We start from the raw sequence: 15,098 nt of genomic DNA on the forward strand, positions 1-15,098 counted from the left end.
TATATTTAGTAGTTATAAAACTGAACTGTACAAAAAACATACAAAGCAGCAAGACACACTAAGTAAACAATATGTAAATACATAATAAGTATATTTGAACTCACCTGAATGCAAATGCCACCAGGGCACAGATGACAACTGTAGCATCAAGGATATTCCAGAGATCACGACAGTAAGAACCAGGATGTAGAACTACACCTAAATCTATGACCTGTAATAAAATCATATAAGATACTTTACCCTTTAACTTACCCATACTATCCATGTCATAATCCCATCTGATATTTACCATTATTAACTCAGTTAATGATGTTTTGCTGTCAATGGGTCATTTGTTTACAGCCAGCAAGACTTGAGCGTAACGTTTTGATGAGATTTAGTTAAACTATATTTGTGCTAATCGCGATGACGTTATATTACAGGTGAAGTGACTTCAGAACTTCGATTTACAAAATATCAAATTAAAATGTTATTTTAGAAGTGTTATAGGCTAAATAAAATAAATATGTAAAATATCAACCTCGTCTAGTTAATTAGTATTTGTCTCAGCAGAGCCTCGACGAATACTGATCAACATAGCCTCAGATGATATTTTCCATATTAAAAAACATTCATGACGAATTCTCTATTTATTGTACTACATGTGTTGTGTCATTACTTATAACAGTATACCGGTAATATTGTCTGATACAGTTCCTAGCTGAAAAAATCATATAAAATTCTGAAATATCTTTTGAATCTTTCTTTGATAATTACACGGAGGTTGGCCTATGTGGTATAGTAGTAATTAAATAACCAATTGGTTTGAAGTTACTTATTTTTATTACTACATGTAACTGATAACAACTGAAGTGTCCATGGCAATAACCTGTGATGTCATATTTTTGGTAAGATGATATATTTTTTAATTTTAATCATCTCAACTCAAATCATGGAATATTTATACCTAAGAAAGCATAATTTACCAACAACTTTTAATGGCCTACCATAATTATAGGTTTGTAATTTAATGTGTTATTGTGACGTTGACATAGATGACTGTTATAATACTGTCTATATCTATTGAGACATCACACAAATTTAAGTTATTCCTGTGGACCCTTCAACTGTGTAAGTGGTATACTGCCACTTGTATAATAGCAACATGAGGAGCTCTGGCATAAGGGTGGCTCACTGAAAATTAAATAGATAAATATAAATGCTTAAAGTTTGTTTTGTTTAACAACACTAGAGCACATTGATTTATTAATCATCGGATGTCAAACATTTGGTAATTTTGACATATCGTCTTAGAGAGGAAACTTGTAGATAAACATCTGTGATTACTTTAAGGATCATTTCTATGGTGAAGACTCCGGTGAAGATGAAGTCGAAGTAGTTGAGAATTTGGTTGCGGAACGACGCCTCTCTGACGGGATCCTCAGCAGCCAGCGCCACACTGCTGGCGCAGATCACGATCATGATGAACAGATCAAAGTACCGCAAGTTTACCACGAAGTGGCAGAAACGGCGAATTCTGAAAAATATTTTTTTTAAAAAGACACAATGAAAAACAAGTTTTTGAAAGCCTGTAACAGAAAAATGGCAGAAATATCAAATTCTTAAAAATAATTTTAAAAACTGAAGAAAAAAATGTTTTGAAAGTCTGTAACAGAAATATGGAAGAAATGTCAAATTCTTAAAAATAATTTTAAAAACTTAACAAAATGGGTTTTTTTGAAAGCCTGAAACAATTACATAAAGTATAAAATTATGTACATGTAATTGTAGAAAACTAGTAGCATTCATAAATGCTTACATACTGATATTGACAAGACTCATTAGATTTCCCACCACTGATTTATTTCCCATTCCAACAAATGCTCCACAACATACATGTATACATGTATATTAAAAGTCACGATATGATATCTATGGCAAATTACTTCCTGTGTATTAAAAGGTGCAGTCTAGACCATGTGATAATCCAGAACAAGTGTCAGAATTATAACCTATGATTAAAAAGTGTTCAAATCTTTCTCTTTTTTCAAATCTTAACTGTGGTTTTAAAACAAAAATACAACAGGATTTGTTGCAAAATTCAAGACTTTAGTGCCTAAAAGATTTGATTTTATGGTCCACTTATATAATAAACTTGATAAGATGTAGAAGCAAAACTTACGGATTGGTTGGTCCAAAGATGAACATGGAACTGTAAGGCAACATGGGTTTAGGGTTTCCAAAGGCATTTTGTTCTGTTTTAGGTCGCACCTCCAGGGTACTACTGCTCGTTACACTTACTGCAAATACAAACAGGATCCAGTTATATGAATCTCTGTAATAACTCACCATATCACTGAAACAGATCCACATTATTATTAGAATTTTTTAAAACAAATTTTAAATATATACTTTTGAGCAACAGTTTTTTTGGGTAAACAATAATTGTAGGGTTTTTTCATTGGGTTTTTTTTTTTTGGGGGGGGGGGGGGTTACTAGTATTTTATTCATATTTTCTTATATATAAACTGAAGAATTGATATCACTAATGTTTCCAGTTTAAACAGTAGTATAGTGTTGCAATTACTGACAATGTGAATTTTGTCCATTTCAAAATTATAAAGAACTAATGTAGGCCAAATATTTGACCACTTACTACGTAAATGTTAAAACTTTAACAAATAACTGTATTTTTATGGATTTAATTTGATAAATATTAATATTTTAAAAAATAATTTGCTTCCTATTAACTATGTTGGACAAAGTTAATTGTAAACAGATGTACATGTACATGTGTATATTATATATAGTTCTAATAAAATCCTACTTAAAATTGACTATATACTCTGTCTCTCCATATGACATTTCTAACAGATGTTAATTTTTAAGATCATCTCAAAATTCAAATGATGCCCAAAGTATTAAATGGATTTACACTCCACCGCAGATTAAACAATAATTTGATACCATTATTTATTTAACTTACAATACATCACTAACAATTTTTAACTCTCTTCCCCACACTAAATCCACTTACTATTGTTTGGCATCACATTGGAAAGGACCCTGTTTTCACTCCCCATCCCACCCACCATGCACACCCCCAAGTTATTTTAGGTTAGGCATTACCCTGATATTACATAAAAGTAAATGACAGTGTTCATGCACACCAATACCTATTATTTACAATCTGATAGGGTTCACTTATCATGTGATGTTAAAATTTACACCAAATGTCCCATACATGAACAATGTAAAAACTTGATTGTTTTACAGTAGTGGTAGAAGAAACTGCATGACATTTAAATACCTGTTTGACAAGCACTGACTTTGATTTACAAGTTTTCTGAAGAAACATTCCACATTCCATGAGGTTTCCCCAACAGAATATCAGGTCATCAAGGAAAATTTAACAGCCATTAAAAGTGCACTTTTGAATTTTGAAATGGTTCCTTAAATGAATAGGACTTTATGGACTCATTTTACTTATATTCAATAAAGTTAGCCTTTAATCTGTGTTTAAAAAGATGCTATGTATAGTGTCAAACATTTCAAACATAAAAACTTGTTGACCTATTTTATATATTTAAACATCCTACAAACAATAATAAAAAATAAATTGGTATAAAAAGTCCCACAACCAAAACCAATCAAGTAGATTTGGTTTATGCAAATTATAATCTATATCTAGTTTAATAAAGTGCCCAAAAGTCAATATAAGATTAAAACAAAATACTAAAATAATTAATGATGATGATGTAGTTACCGTAGTACCATCTGAACCACTACATTAAAGGTGCAAATATACAGTGTGACTTTAAGTAATGATTTGTAATACATGTATATGATTCAAGGTGTATTGTGAAAACACTTAATTGTAATGTAATTAGAAACATAGGGAAAGAAATAAAGGCTGCTTGGATGGGTTACAAACAATTTTGTTTTTATGGTTAGTCTAATAGTAAAAATGTTCAATCATTACTGTAAGTCACTTTATCAAAATGCACCTAATAAGCATGCTTCAAAAATTCAAAAGTCAGTGATAAGTAAATGTTTTAATCAGTATAATACTATACATGTTTGAAACCATCTATATCAATGTCCAAACAATTTTGTATACCAATGATATAGTCTACATTATAGACAACATGCCATACTTGATCTTTTTATTAACATACAGTTTAAAAATACATGTTTAATATGTGGATCAACTGTGATGGTATTAAAAGTTTATATATGACCAAAAAGTGCAAAGAAAAAGTAATTGAATAATTAAAGAAATTATTACCAAAATGAGCTATTTCCCCTAATGAGTTATTTCCCCTTCATTGACTATATATGTAATTATCTATATTTTTAAATATTTGTAAGAAACAGATCATCAGCTTCAATTAGCCAATGCAATCTCAACAGTTGATTCTTAATTTATGTAAAATATATAATATTTGTATTTGTTTTATTTCTAGTTTAACCAACCCCAAACACATTTGATCTAGACATCTGTTTATACATGTAGGTTTTATTTCTAGTTTAACCAACCCCAAACACATTTGATCTAGACATCTGTTTATACATGTAGGTTTTATTTCTAGTTTAACCAACCCCAAACACATTTGATCTAGACATCTGTTTATACATGTAGGTTTTATTTCTAGTTTAACCAACCCCAAACACATTTGATCTAGACATCTGTTTATACATGTAGGTTTTATTTCTAGTTTAACCAACCCCAAACACATTTGATCTAGACATCTGTTTATACATGTAGGTTTTATTTCTAGTTTAACCAACCCCAAACACATTTGATCTAGACATCTGTTTATACATGTAGGTTTTATTTCTAGTTTAACCAAACCCAAACACATTTGATCTAGACATCTGTTTATACATGTAGGTTTTATTTCTAGTTTAACCAACCCCAAACACATTTGATCTAGACATCTGTTTATACATGTAGGTTTCATTTCTAGTTTAACCAACCCCAAACACATTTGATCTAGACATCTGTTTATACATGTAGGTTTCATTTCTAGTTTAACCAACCCCAAACACATTTGATCTAGACATCTGTTTATACATGTAGGTTTTATTTCTAGTTTAACCAACCCCAAACACATTTGATCTAGACATCTGTTTATACATGTAGGTTTTATTTCTAGTTTAACCAACCCCAAACACATTTGATCTAGACATCTGTTTATACATGTAGGTTTTATTTCTAGTTTAACCAACCCCAAACACATTTGATCTAGACATCTGTTTATACATGTAGGTTTTATTTCTAGTTTAACCAACCCCAAACACATTTGATCTAGACATCTGTTTATACATGTAGGTTTTATTTCTAGTTTAACCAACCCCAAAGACGTTTGATCTATAAATCTGTTTATACATGTAGGTTTTATTTCTAGTTTAACCAACCCCAAAAACATTTCATCTATACATTTGTTTATACATGTAGATAAAAGAAGACTTCAATACTTGTGTTTTAATAATTTGCTGTAGGGCCTATAAAAATTAACTAATTAAACACAGACTTTGACAAAAGTGCAGTGCTGTTGAATTTAATAAAAATAATTTGACAAAATTGATGCAAAATATAAGACATTTTGGTAGTAATATATTAATTACACCAATCAAGTAATATTATATATATATATATCCCACTCCAAACCATGCTTGTATATCAATTAACATTATTAAAAACCAACCACCTATGGTTCATGCATATAGCAAGCCCATGTCCATCCTGACTGGTAAGAGTAAAAACATATATTCTAACAGTTACCTCCTTTAGCCTTCTTGTTAGCTGAAAGTAACAAATTTTCAAAGAAAAGAATCTTAATCCCCAGTAAATAAATCAAACAAGAAAATGTTCTAAAATGAGAAGTATGTTAATATATGGAAAACTAAAATTATAAGCTTTGTAATTTGGGGTGAATGATATATATGTTGGTAAGAAATATTAAAAATTACAGAATTTTATATATTTTTTTAATATTAGAGAGGCATTAACAAATAACAACTGCATGACTATATCATTTAGTTAAACATTAAACATACAGATGTTATTACTTACATGTATGTCTTACTATATTAAGATGTGATTAGGTGTTGTTAATTAAATTGCCCTTTCAGTTTGTTTTTTTAACTTTGCTCTTAAAAAGACTATTTATTTTTAAAATATAGTTTGACTACATTAAAAAATAGGTAAAGGTCATTTTAAATATTTAAATAAAATACTTGATCTAGTCTAGCATGATATATTTTACTTTAAACACAAATGTTTATTTTACTTGGCATACATGTATATAATAACCTGGCGAAACACATTTGATTCCATTTAACTACATGTATTAATAATTTTCAGAATCTACATGTATGTTAAGGGGGAAAATTTTTACTTTATGATTTTTCAAAAATAATACTTTTTATATATTAATTTCATTAATGTTTTTAATTATTTTATTTTTATTTTCAAAAACTTGCAATTGCTACATGTCCTAATCCCTAATGAAGTCCCAAAACTATATATTTCATTTTTCAGTACCCTGCTGATTGGCTGCTGAATTAGCAAGGTATAAAAATAGACAATTTATGTGTTGTAATTAAGCCATCTGACATAAGGCTGGTAGGTTCTGGGTTCGCAGCCCAGTACTGCCTCCCACCCAGGGCAAATTTTTAACTATGGTACTCAGTGGGTAGGTGTAAGATCACTACACCCTCTTCTTTCTCATTAATCACTAACAACCCATTGTCCTGGACAGACAGCCCAGATAGCTGAGTGTGTGTGCCCAGGACAGTGTGCTTGAACTTTAATTGGATATAAGCACGAAAACAAGTCGAAATGAAATGAAATATATTAATTGTATTACTTGTTTTCATTTTCAAACACTGGCTACATGAGCAAATCTCTAACAAAATATTAGTCCATATTTTCAGTACCCTGCTGATTGGAAAGAAAGATTTTTTTTTTATTTAACGACGCACTCAGCACATTTTATTTACAGTTATATAGCATCAGACATATGGTTAAGGACCACACAGATACTGAGAGAGGAAACCCGCTGTCACCACTTCATGGGCTACTCTTTTCGATTAGCAGCAAGGGATCTTTTATATGCACCATCCCACAGACAGGGTAGTACATACCACGACCTTTGATATACCAGTCGTGGTGCACTGGCTGGAGCGAGGAATAGCTGCTGATTGGCTGCTAAATTAGCAAGGTATAAAAATAGACTGATTGTTATGAATTTACCGTTATCATCATCATCATCGAGGTTATTGGTGTGCTTCGTGTCCATGTCCATGATGACGTGCTTATCACGGTTGTCTTTGAGGTTGTTTTGACTGAGGTTAATGTCACGGCTGCCACTACTGAAATTAATGCTGGAGTTAAACAAGGGAGCAAAGTGTCATGACGGGTTAAGACACAATAGTCACAGTCAAACAAATATCAAACAACGCATCAACAACATTAATTAATAGCAAACACACACAATACATTGTTTTATATATATATATATATATATAGTACTAGTCAAGACAGAAAATAGCAGGGTTTCTGCCAGAGGGTAAAACAGATAAAGGCGCCCTACACAAATATTTGGAAGATTTTATTTGTGTGGACAAAATGAATTACTCTTATCATTACTGTATGATTTTCTTAACCCTAACCCTAAACTTAACCCAGTTTTCTACTGGGGGAGGCTGACTGTGGTTACAATTCCATAGAGCCATACTCAAAACTTTCTTTCTGGCAGAAACACAGAATAGGTTAGGTGTCCTGGAAAGCTGGAGCTTTTTTTAAAAATCAATATTATTCAACATTTTGTTGCCAAATGGTCCTTAAACATCTTGGGACTATCTTGATTTTGAAGTCTATTTTGACAGTTTATATATACATTTAATTTTATCAAGAAAAAACAATCTATATTAAAATATACATTTTTCTTTTATTCGTCAGTATATAATGAAGTACAGTAAGATATTACTCAAGTTTATTCTTCCAAAAAGAACCAAAAAAAAATAATCATTGCCATTTTTGCATTAATTAAATTAAAATAATTATTAATTTTATTTTTAGAAATAATTTTTTTCACTTTATGCTTTCAAGGACACCAAGAAACAAGAAGCAAGACCACATACCCAAATGCTGCAAAATAAACTTTACATGTTATAAGAAAAACCCAGAGTGGACATACTTTTATAATTAACATTCAAATATGAAACATGAAACAATAGTATACATGTTAATAAATGTGAATATAAAGAAACAATTAATATGCTAATTAAATATAAGTAACAAATAAGTTAAAAAGCAAAGTCATGTAGTTCTGAAAATAGTTTAATCAAAGCAAGCAAAAAACCTGAAATACATACACGTATATATACGAACATCAACCAAGCTTATTGCCAGCATAACACTGAACCATACATGACTTAAACTTTATACCGGATTATACAAAAAGGACAAAAGCATATATATGTGTATAATAGCTGAGAACATAAATGGATGAAATATGAAAATGAAAGAAATGGTAAGATATACAATGCCATGTATATACTGTATACAAATTATGTAAAACATATTTAATAAGTCAACATTTTATAAACTAAAATTTAAATTTAATCATTTGTCGGTGTATTTTTGCCAATTTTGGACAATATGTTTGTTACCGAGACAAAAATGTGAATTAAAATAACTTGATATATGATGCATACTGTATTTAGTGTTTAAAATGAAGTCTATTGTGATTTTTATACCTTTATATTTTCCGTTTAAAACCAGTACTGTAGTGTACAGACCTTGAGTTGTGTACAGCGAAACCCTCTAAACCAGACACCCATGGGAGCAAGTAAAAAGTCCCACTTTAAAATCCAGCTTAGAGAGGTTATATTCTGTACGGATATTTAACGAGGGACTATTATGAAATATGTCTAGTTTTGAAGGAATTGGTTTACAGATGTCTGGTTTGGATGGGTTTCACAGCATTTCTACAAAGCATATATGTGTGTGTGTGTGTGTGCGTGCGCGTGTGTGTGTGTGGTTATATGCACGTACATGTGTGCCTGTATGTGTTTGTTTGTGTGTGCATGTGCCTGTGTGTGGGTGTACATGTGCATGTGTGTGTGTGTCTGTGTGTGTGTGTGTGTGTTGAAATGCGAACAGGCAGAACTTACTAGTTAAAGTTTCCTGTTTTGCAGTCTTCATTGTTCTGTGGCGACGGCGGGCAGATGTTTACGAGTGGAGGACCGGAGCTGGGAGCATTTAGCGAGTAATCGAGAGCTGCCGAGTCCTTCAGTTCTTGTTCTTTCTTTTGCTGAAAAAAAGAGTTAAAGTTTATTTTCTTTATATTCGTCGTTGGCTATTGGATGTCATTTATGACTCAGTCTTAGAGGAAACCCACTACTTTTTTTCATTAGAAGCAAATAATCTTTTATGTACACTTTCCCACAGACAGGACAGCACATACCATGGCCTATTATATACAAGTTTTGAATGATATTTGGTCCAATATAGTTCCTTTATTTCTTTCTCGCAGTATATAAAATGTCTTTAAAAAAAAGAAAAAAGGTTAGCAGTAACCCGATCTATAATTATTTAATATACAGATAAATTTTAAAAATTATTTTATTATTATTTGTTTATACTTAATAACATATATAGTAAAATATCTGAAAATAACAATGAAATAATAATGTTATTTAAGAACCACTGGTGTACACTCGTCGTGTTAGATCCTTCAAATACATTTCTGGTGGAAAATGGGGGAGAGATGTAGCCCAGTGGTAAAGCACTCACTTGATGTGTGGTCGGTTTGGGATCGATCCCCATCGGTGGGCTCATTGGGCTATTTCTCGTTCCAGCCAGTGCACCATGACTGGTACATCAAAGGCCGTAGTATGTGTTATCCTGTCTATGGGATGGTGCATATAAAAGATCCCTTGCTGCTAATCAAAAAGAGTAGCTCATGAAGTGGTGACAGAGGGTTTCCTCCCTCAATATTTGCAAGGTCCTTCACCATATGTCCGACGCCATATAACCATAAATAAAATGTGTTGAGTGCGTTTTTAAATAAAACATTTCCTTCCTTCCTTCTTGTGGAAAAGAGAGAACGTTACAATATAGTTTCTTTTTTGGTGTTAAAATAACAGACCTTTGTTGTTTCAATTGTTCAGTCAAAGTAAATTAAAAACAACCTGTAATGTATCATTCTAGCATAAAACTTGGTATTAGGCTATATAATAATGACATGACCGAAGTCAATGGTAGCAATTTGTGCTTGCAAATAAATCAACTTTTGACTGATAAAAACAGCAACAAATCAAGGCTATTATTAACTGTTCGAGATAAAAAAAACTATTTAAAATGTATTACCGCTTCTTCTTCTGCTGCTTGTTCCTCCTCTGCAGCAGTAAGCTCCTGAGCATTTGCCAGGTTGTCTACAGCAATGGCCAAGAATACATTCAGCAGTGTATCTTCATTACATTAAGGAAATTACATGACAGCTGATAATTGGTTTAAAAACAATATTTATTCCCAATTATAATGCTGGTTGGGAACTGGCCAACAGGCAAAATGCCTATATCAAGGCCTCTCCCTACAATTTGAAAATGTAATTCAGGTTTACACAAGATGACAGACCAGTGGTAAATTCCACGATTTCAAATCTTAAAGGCATATTCCCACAGGCATGTTTACAAATCTGTTTGCAACCCCAGGTCTACCAAGGAATATGAGATGGAAGAAAAGGTGGGTTATTTCTATAGTCACATGACACCCCCCCCCCCCCCCCCCCCCCTTACAACTGATAATTCAGCGGAGAATCTAGAGGGGTATCAAGGCATTAAGTGTCTCTCCTTTTTAATGTTTTTCCGTTCAATTTCACAGCCAGTTTAAACTTAATGTGGACCCTACAGTTAGACAGCCATACATTTTTATCAGTCAATCCTAAATACATGTATGCTACTATATTATAATACTTTAGCTTCAAACTACTCTGTGATATACATGTATATCAATAATCTTCATACATTGTGACAATCTAGAAAAATTACCATGATTATGATTCATTGATATTCTCTATTTCCATACATATCCACTTGCAAGAAGCATTATTAACAAAGTTGTATGTAATATAAAGTAAATTAACATTTTTATTTATACAATAAATCCTATCTAAATTGGATCATGCAAGGGACATAATATTTATCTGATTTAGACAGAATCTGGTGTATAGAGGGTCATGTTTTACAATTTAGAAAATGTGGGACCGTGAAACTTGTCAGGTTTTCACAGCATTCTGCTTTGTTCAGTGTCTGATTTAGACAGGTGTCACTGTATATAAAAGTACTGAAACCAGACAATAAATATTTGCTCAGATCTATATTTAGCATTATAAAAAGAACACAATTCTGTCACAGACCTATCACATATTTATAGGATATTAAACGAGCTTATAGCAAGTGACAATGAAAGTTATTTCACAAGGGACATAAAGATGATATGAAATGGTAGTGAGTTTAACATCCTATTTATTACTCATAATTGATCTTAATTTATATCATTCAACTCATTTGGTTGATGTTCCTGTAAGGTTGTAGTGTTTCAATTGATGACGTCATCGTGTGACGTCGAAGTGTTAAGTCCCACTTGGCTTTCTAGTGGGATGTATCACTGCGATGTGTACAAAGATATTTTTAGCCACATATGGGTAATAATTATGTTTATGACTTTAAAACAAATGGACACTTACTACAATTATTGCTTAGGAGAAAGAAGTTACAGTCTTGCACGTGACCGGAAGAGGAAGCAGAGGACTCATTGGAAGATTCTGAAGCCATCCCATTGGCTGTTGTGATGTTCGGACTAGACTAATATCCTTATGGGAATTATGCCATTGTTTGAGGTCAGGTGAAGTAGAAAAGAAATATATTTTTGACAAAATAATAATGAAATGATTATTTGCATTTAACTAGTACTTTGACATGCGTAATTTCTGTTGTGAATGTGCAGCCTGCCACCTGGGAGCATAGCCTATTCAGTGTGTAGCTTGCAAGCGTGTCAGCAAGATGGAGAAAGGAGGGTTTGGAAGACTGACTGGTAGACAACTGTTGCGATGTTCAGACCAGAATAATATCCCTAGGGGAATATGCCATTGTTTGAGGTCAGGTGAAGTCGAAAAGAAAATATTTGTTGCCAAGGATACAGTTACCAAAGAGCACCAGCACAATGAAGTAGAGGCAGAAAATCATGCCTTTGTCTGTCCCACCGTGAGCCCGGATTCCGTTATACATCACTTCATTCCAATCTTCTCCAGTTAATATCTGGAGAGTAAAAAAACAAAACATTTTATATTAAAATTTGATTAATTTATATGCTATATTCAGTAAATTTCGTTTCATAACAGATAGATAATCAGACTTTCAGCTTCAATATTTAAAGCCAGAATCAATGATTAAACTGCTTGCTAACCTTTGCGATTTTGTTCCTCACAATTTAAATTGCATGATATATGAGATGTTTTCTTGCTGCATGCAAGCTGCACATAGATAAGAAATTAATGGTTAAAATGGCAGCAGTCTATTTATGTACATGTACTGTGACTGCACTGTACTTCATATTAATGCATCATTAGTCCCTGAAATAGTTGACAGAGACATTAATTCTCAGACATTCGTGCCATTTGATCTAAACACTGGATGAGAAGGGGATCGAGCTCTATTGATGTGATTCAGAACCTCCAAGATGAATTACGTAAACACCATCAGGAATTTGGTACATATGTCTGGATTGTTAGACATACAATGTACATGGACTTCAGGAATACAAGAATAAAAATTAATTGTTACTGTATATGTTTTCAAAGAAAGAATGGTGACTGACCACTTGGTGAACAGTATATTAAGAATGTTTGAAATTGAGATCATGACACGTAGGTCACATGAGTGGTAAATGTAGACAGATTTAACGGTACACACCTGAAATACTGTTAGTAGTGCAATCGGAAATGTATCAAAATGGCTTGGAGGTCGGCCATCTGGAAAATTCATTCTGAAATAGAAAATGAAATTAACTTTACATATTATACATTTTAAATGCATATGTGCAGCCATGCTTTATAGATAGAACAATGTACAATGTATGTGAACAATTGTTCCTAATCAAAAACACTGATCCCAAATATTTAAGCATCTTCCCAATTTTTGGCCATTTCCATCTGAATCAAATTCTAGAAGTGTTCAATGGTGCAAATCAAACTAAGAATAAAGCAATTAAGATTACTTAAAATTTCACCACTTGAAGAATTTAATTTAATTTTTATTTTTAATGACCACATTAATTAAGTGGGATGTATGCAGCTTGCATGAATGAGATACATTTTAACATTCATTCATACATGTAGCTTAATGAATTTTGTTTCTAATCCACTAGACCTAGTACAGTGAAACCCCTCAAAACCAGACCCTCTGTAAACTGAAATTTCATCAAAACCACGCAATGTATTTTGCACAATTTCTTTTTAAATATCAGCACAGAATAGAACCTCTCTAAATTGGATACACTTTAGAAACAGACTTTTGATATACAATAGGGTATCTAAAAATACTTGTCCCCTGGTGGGTGGGAGGGGTCGGTATCTAACCCATGGACTATTTTACTTGGTCTCATGAGTGTCCAGTTTAGAGGAGTTTCAAGTTATATAATTATCCAATTACTTTATGTTTGATGCCAAAATACCTAATGATGCCGACTTGTAGTTAAAAACTGCCAAGAACATGCCGTTCCTTTCAAGTACCCAACTGTAGCTATCAAATATCAGATAATTTTATAACAAATGGATATATTGTTTATGTTGTTTATAAATTTATCACAAAGTAAATGCAAATGACTTCAGGGTTTTATCACCTATGTTTCTAGACTCCGATAATCGGCACCATTCCTCAAAAGCTATGTTATTTTTTATTCCCAATTTTGGTGTAAAAAATTCCCAATCTGAATGTAAATCTCATTCACTTGACAAACCTTCCCTTCCCAATAACATTTTGTAATGTACAATAAATATATTTATTTGAATAAACACAAGTTCATATTGTATATATATACATATATATATATAGCATTACTTTTAAAATTCTAACTTGGCTTAATAAGATGTTTTTGAAATGAAACTGAAAATTCCCAATTTTTGGTAAAAGGGCGCTAAAATTCCCAATTTCAAAGCCATGGGTGTCAAGTCAGATGTTAGAAATAAAACCTTGGACTTAGTCTCCTCCAAATAATTTTATTACAAATGGATATATTTTTTATATTGTTTATGAATTTATCACAAAACTCCCAAGAGCCTGCCATTCCTTTCAAGTACCCAATTGTAGCTATCAATTATCATATAATTTTATTACAAATGGATATATTGTTTATGTTGTTTATAAATTTATCACAAAGTAAATGCAAATGACTTACTCTCCTCCAAACAACTGCATTCCAAGTAAGGCAAAGATGAGAATGAAGAGGAACAGCAGAAACAACAAGCTCACAATGGAACGCATACTGCTAAGAAGTGAGATGACTAAGTTACGTAGAGACGACCAGTATCTGCAAGAAGGAAAGAATTTATATTTTATTTAACGACACATTCAACATATTTTAACTATGGTTATATGATGTCGGACATAATCATTATTATGGTTAAGGACCACAGAGATAATGAGAGGAAATACACTGCAGCAACTTCTCCGATTAGTAGCAAGGGATCTTTTACATGCATTACCCCACAAACAGTACAGTACATATATCATCAACATCTTCATCAAAAAGGCTTGGAAACATCTCACAATGGAAGCAAACTCATGACAGTCTCTTTAATTGCTAATCTGGGTTCCATTAAAATAAATGCATTATTGTCAAGTTTATCACTCGCATTTATGTGAAGCACTTTCCTACAATTACATTGTATTTTTGATCTTAGAAAACAATGCTGACAATCTAGCTTGTATATTATATGAAAAGCAGTTGACGTTAATGGTTGATTGCAGTAACACTAATGTTTATTAAAAGTGTAGTTTTATTAGTATTTTGCATTATTAGATGACGTTTTAATTTGGTGAGACGA

General features: G+C 32.1%; 1 protein-coding gene and 1 long non-coding RNA gene across 13 annotated transcripts in view; one reads left to right on the top strand and one right to left on the bottom strand.

Moving 5' to 3' along the window:
* The window catches only part of LOC121384137, a 101,140-nt gene extending 91,840 nt beyond the window's left edge, over window positions 1-9,300 (top strand). The window contains exons 4-6 of one of the 2 annotated variants that reach the window (XR_005959344.1): window positions 1,333-1,476; window positions 6,527-6,557; window positions 9,190-9,300. This is a non-coding gene — a long non-coding RNA (uncharacterized LOC121384137). The remainder of the gene's footprint in view (window positions 1-1,332; window positions 1,477-6,526; window positions 6,558-9,189) is intronic. The other variant, XR_005959345.1, reaches the window with a different exon arrangement.
* LOC121384134 (voltage-dependent calcium channel type A subunit alpha-1-like) overlaps window positions 1-15,098 on the bottom strand; it is a 139,631-nt gene that overhangs the window by 89,196 nt on the left and 35,337 nt on the right. For 8 of the 11 annotated variants that reach the window (XM_041514385.1, XM_041514390.1, XM_041514383.1 and 5 more), the window contains exons 14-23: window positions 14,450-14,581; window positions 12,967-13,039; window positions 12,195-12,312; window positions 10,364-10,464; window positions 9,166-9,305; window positions 7,241-7,371; window positions 5,768-5,788; window positions 2,162-2,279; window positions 1,327-1,516; window positions 105-211 (exon numbers count right to left, since the gene is read on the bottom strand). In XM_041514385.1, the coding sequence (XP_041370319.1) occupies window positions 105-211; window positions 1,327-1,516; window positions 2,162-2,279; window positions 5,768-5,788; window positions 7,241-7,371; window positions 9,166-9,305; window positions 10,364-10,464; window positions 12,195-12,312; window positions 12,967-13,039; window positions 14,450-14,581 (1,131 nt within the window). The remainder of the gene's footprint in view (window positions 1-104; window positions 212-1,326; window positions 1,517-2,161; window positions 2,280-5,767; window positions 5,789-7,240; window positions 7,372-9,165; window positions 9,306-10,363; window positions 10,465-12,194; window positions 12,313-12,966; window positions 13,040-14,449; window positions 14,582-15,098) is intronic. The other 3 variants (XM_041514381.1, XM_041514386.1, XM_041514384.1) reach the window with 3 other exon arrangements.

The sequence above is a fragment of the Gigantopelta aegis genome, chromosome 10 (assembly GCF_016097555.1).
Source record: "Gigantopelta aegis isolate Gae_Host chromosome 10, Gae_host_genome, whole genome shotgun sequence".
Classification (NCBI taxonomy): Eukaryota; Metazoa; Mollusca; class Gastropoda; order Neomphalida; family Peltospiridae; genus Gigantopelta; species Gigantopelta aegis.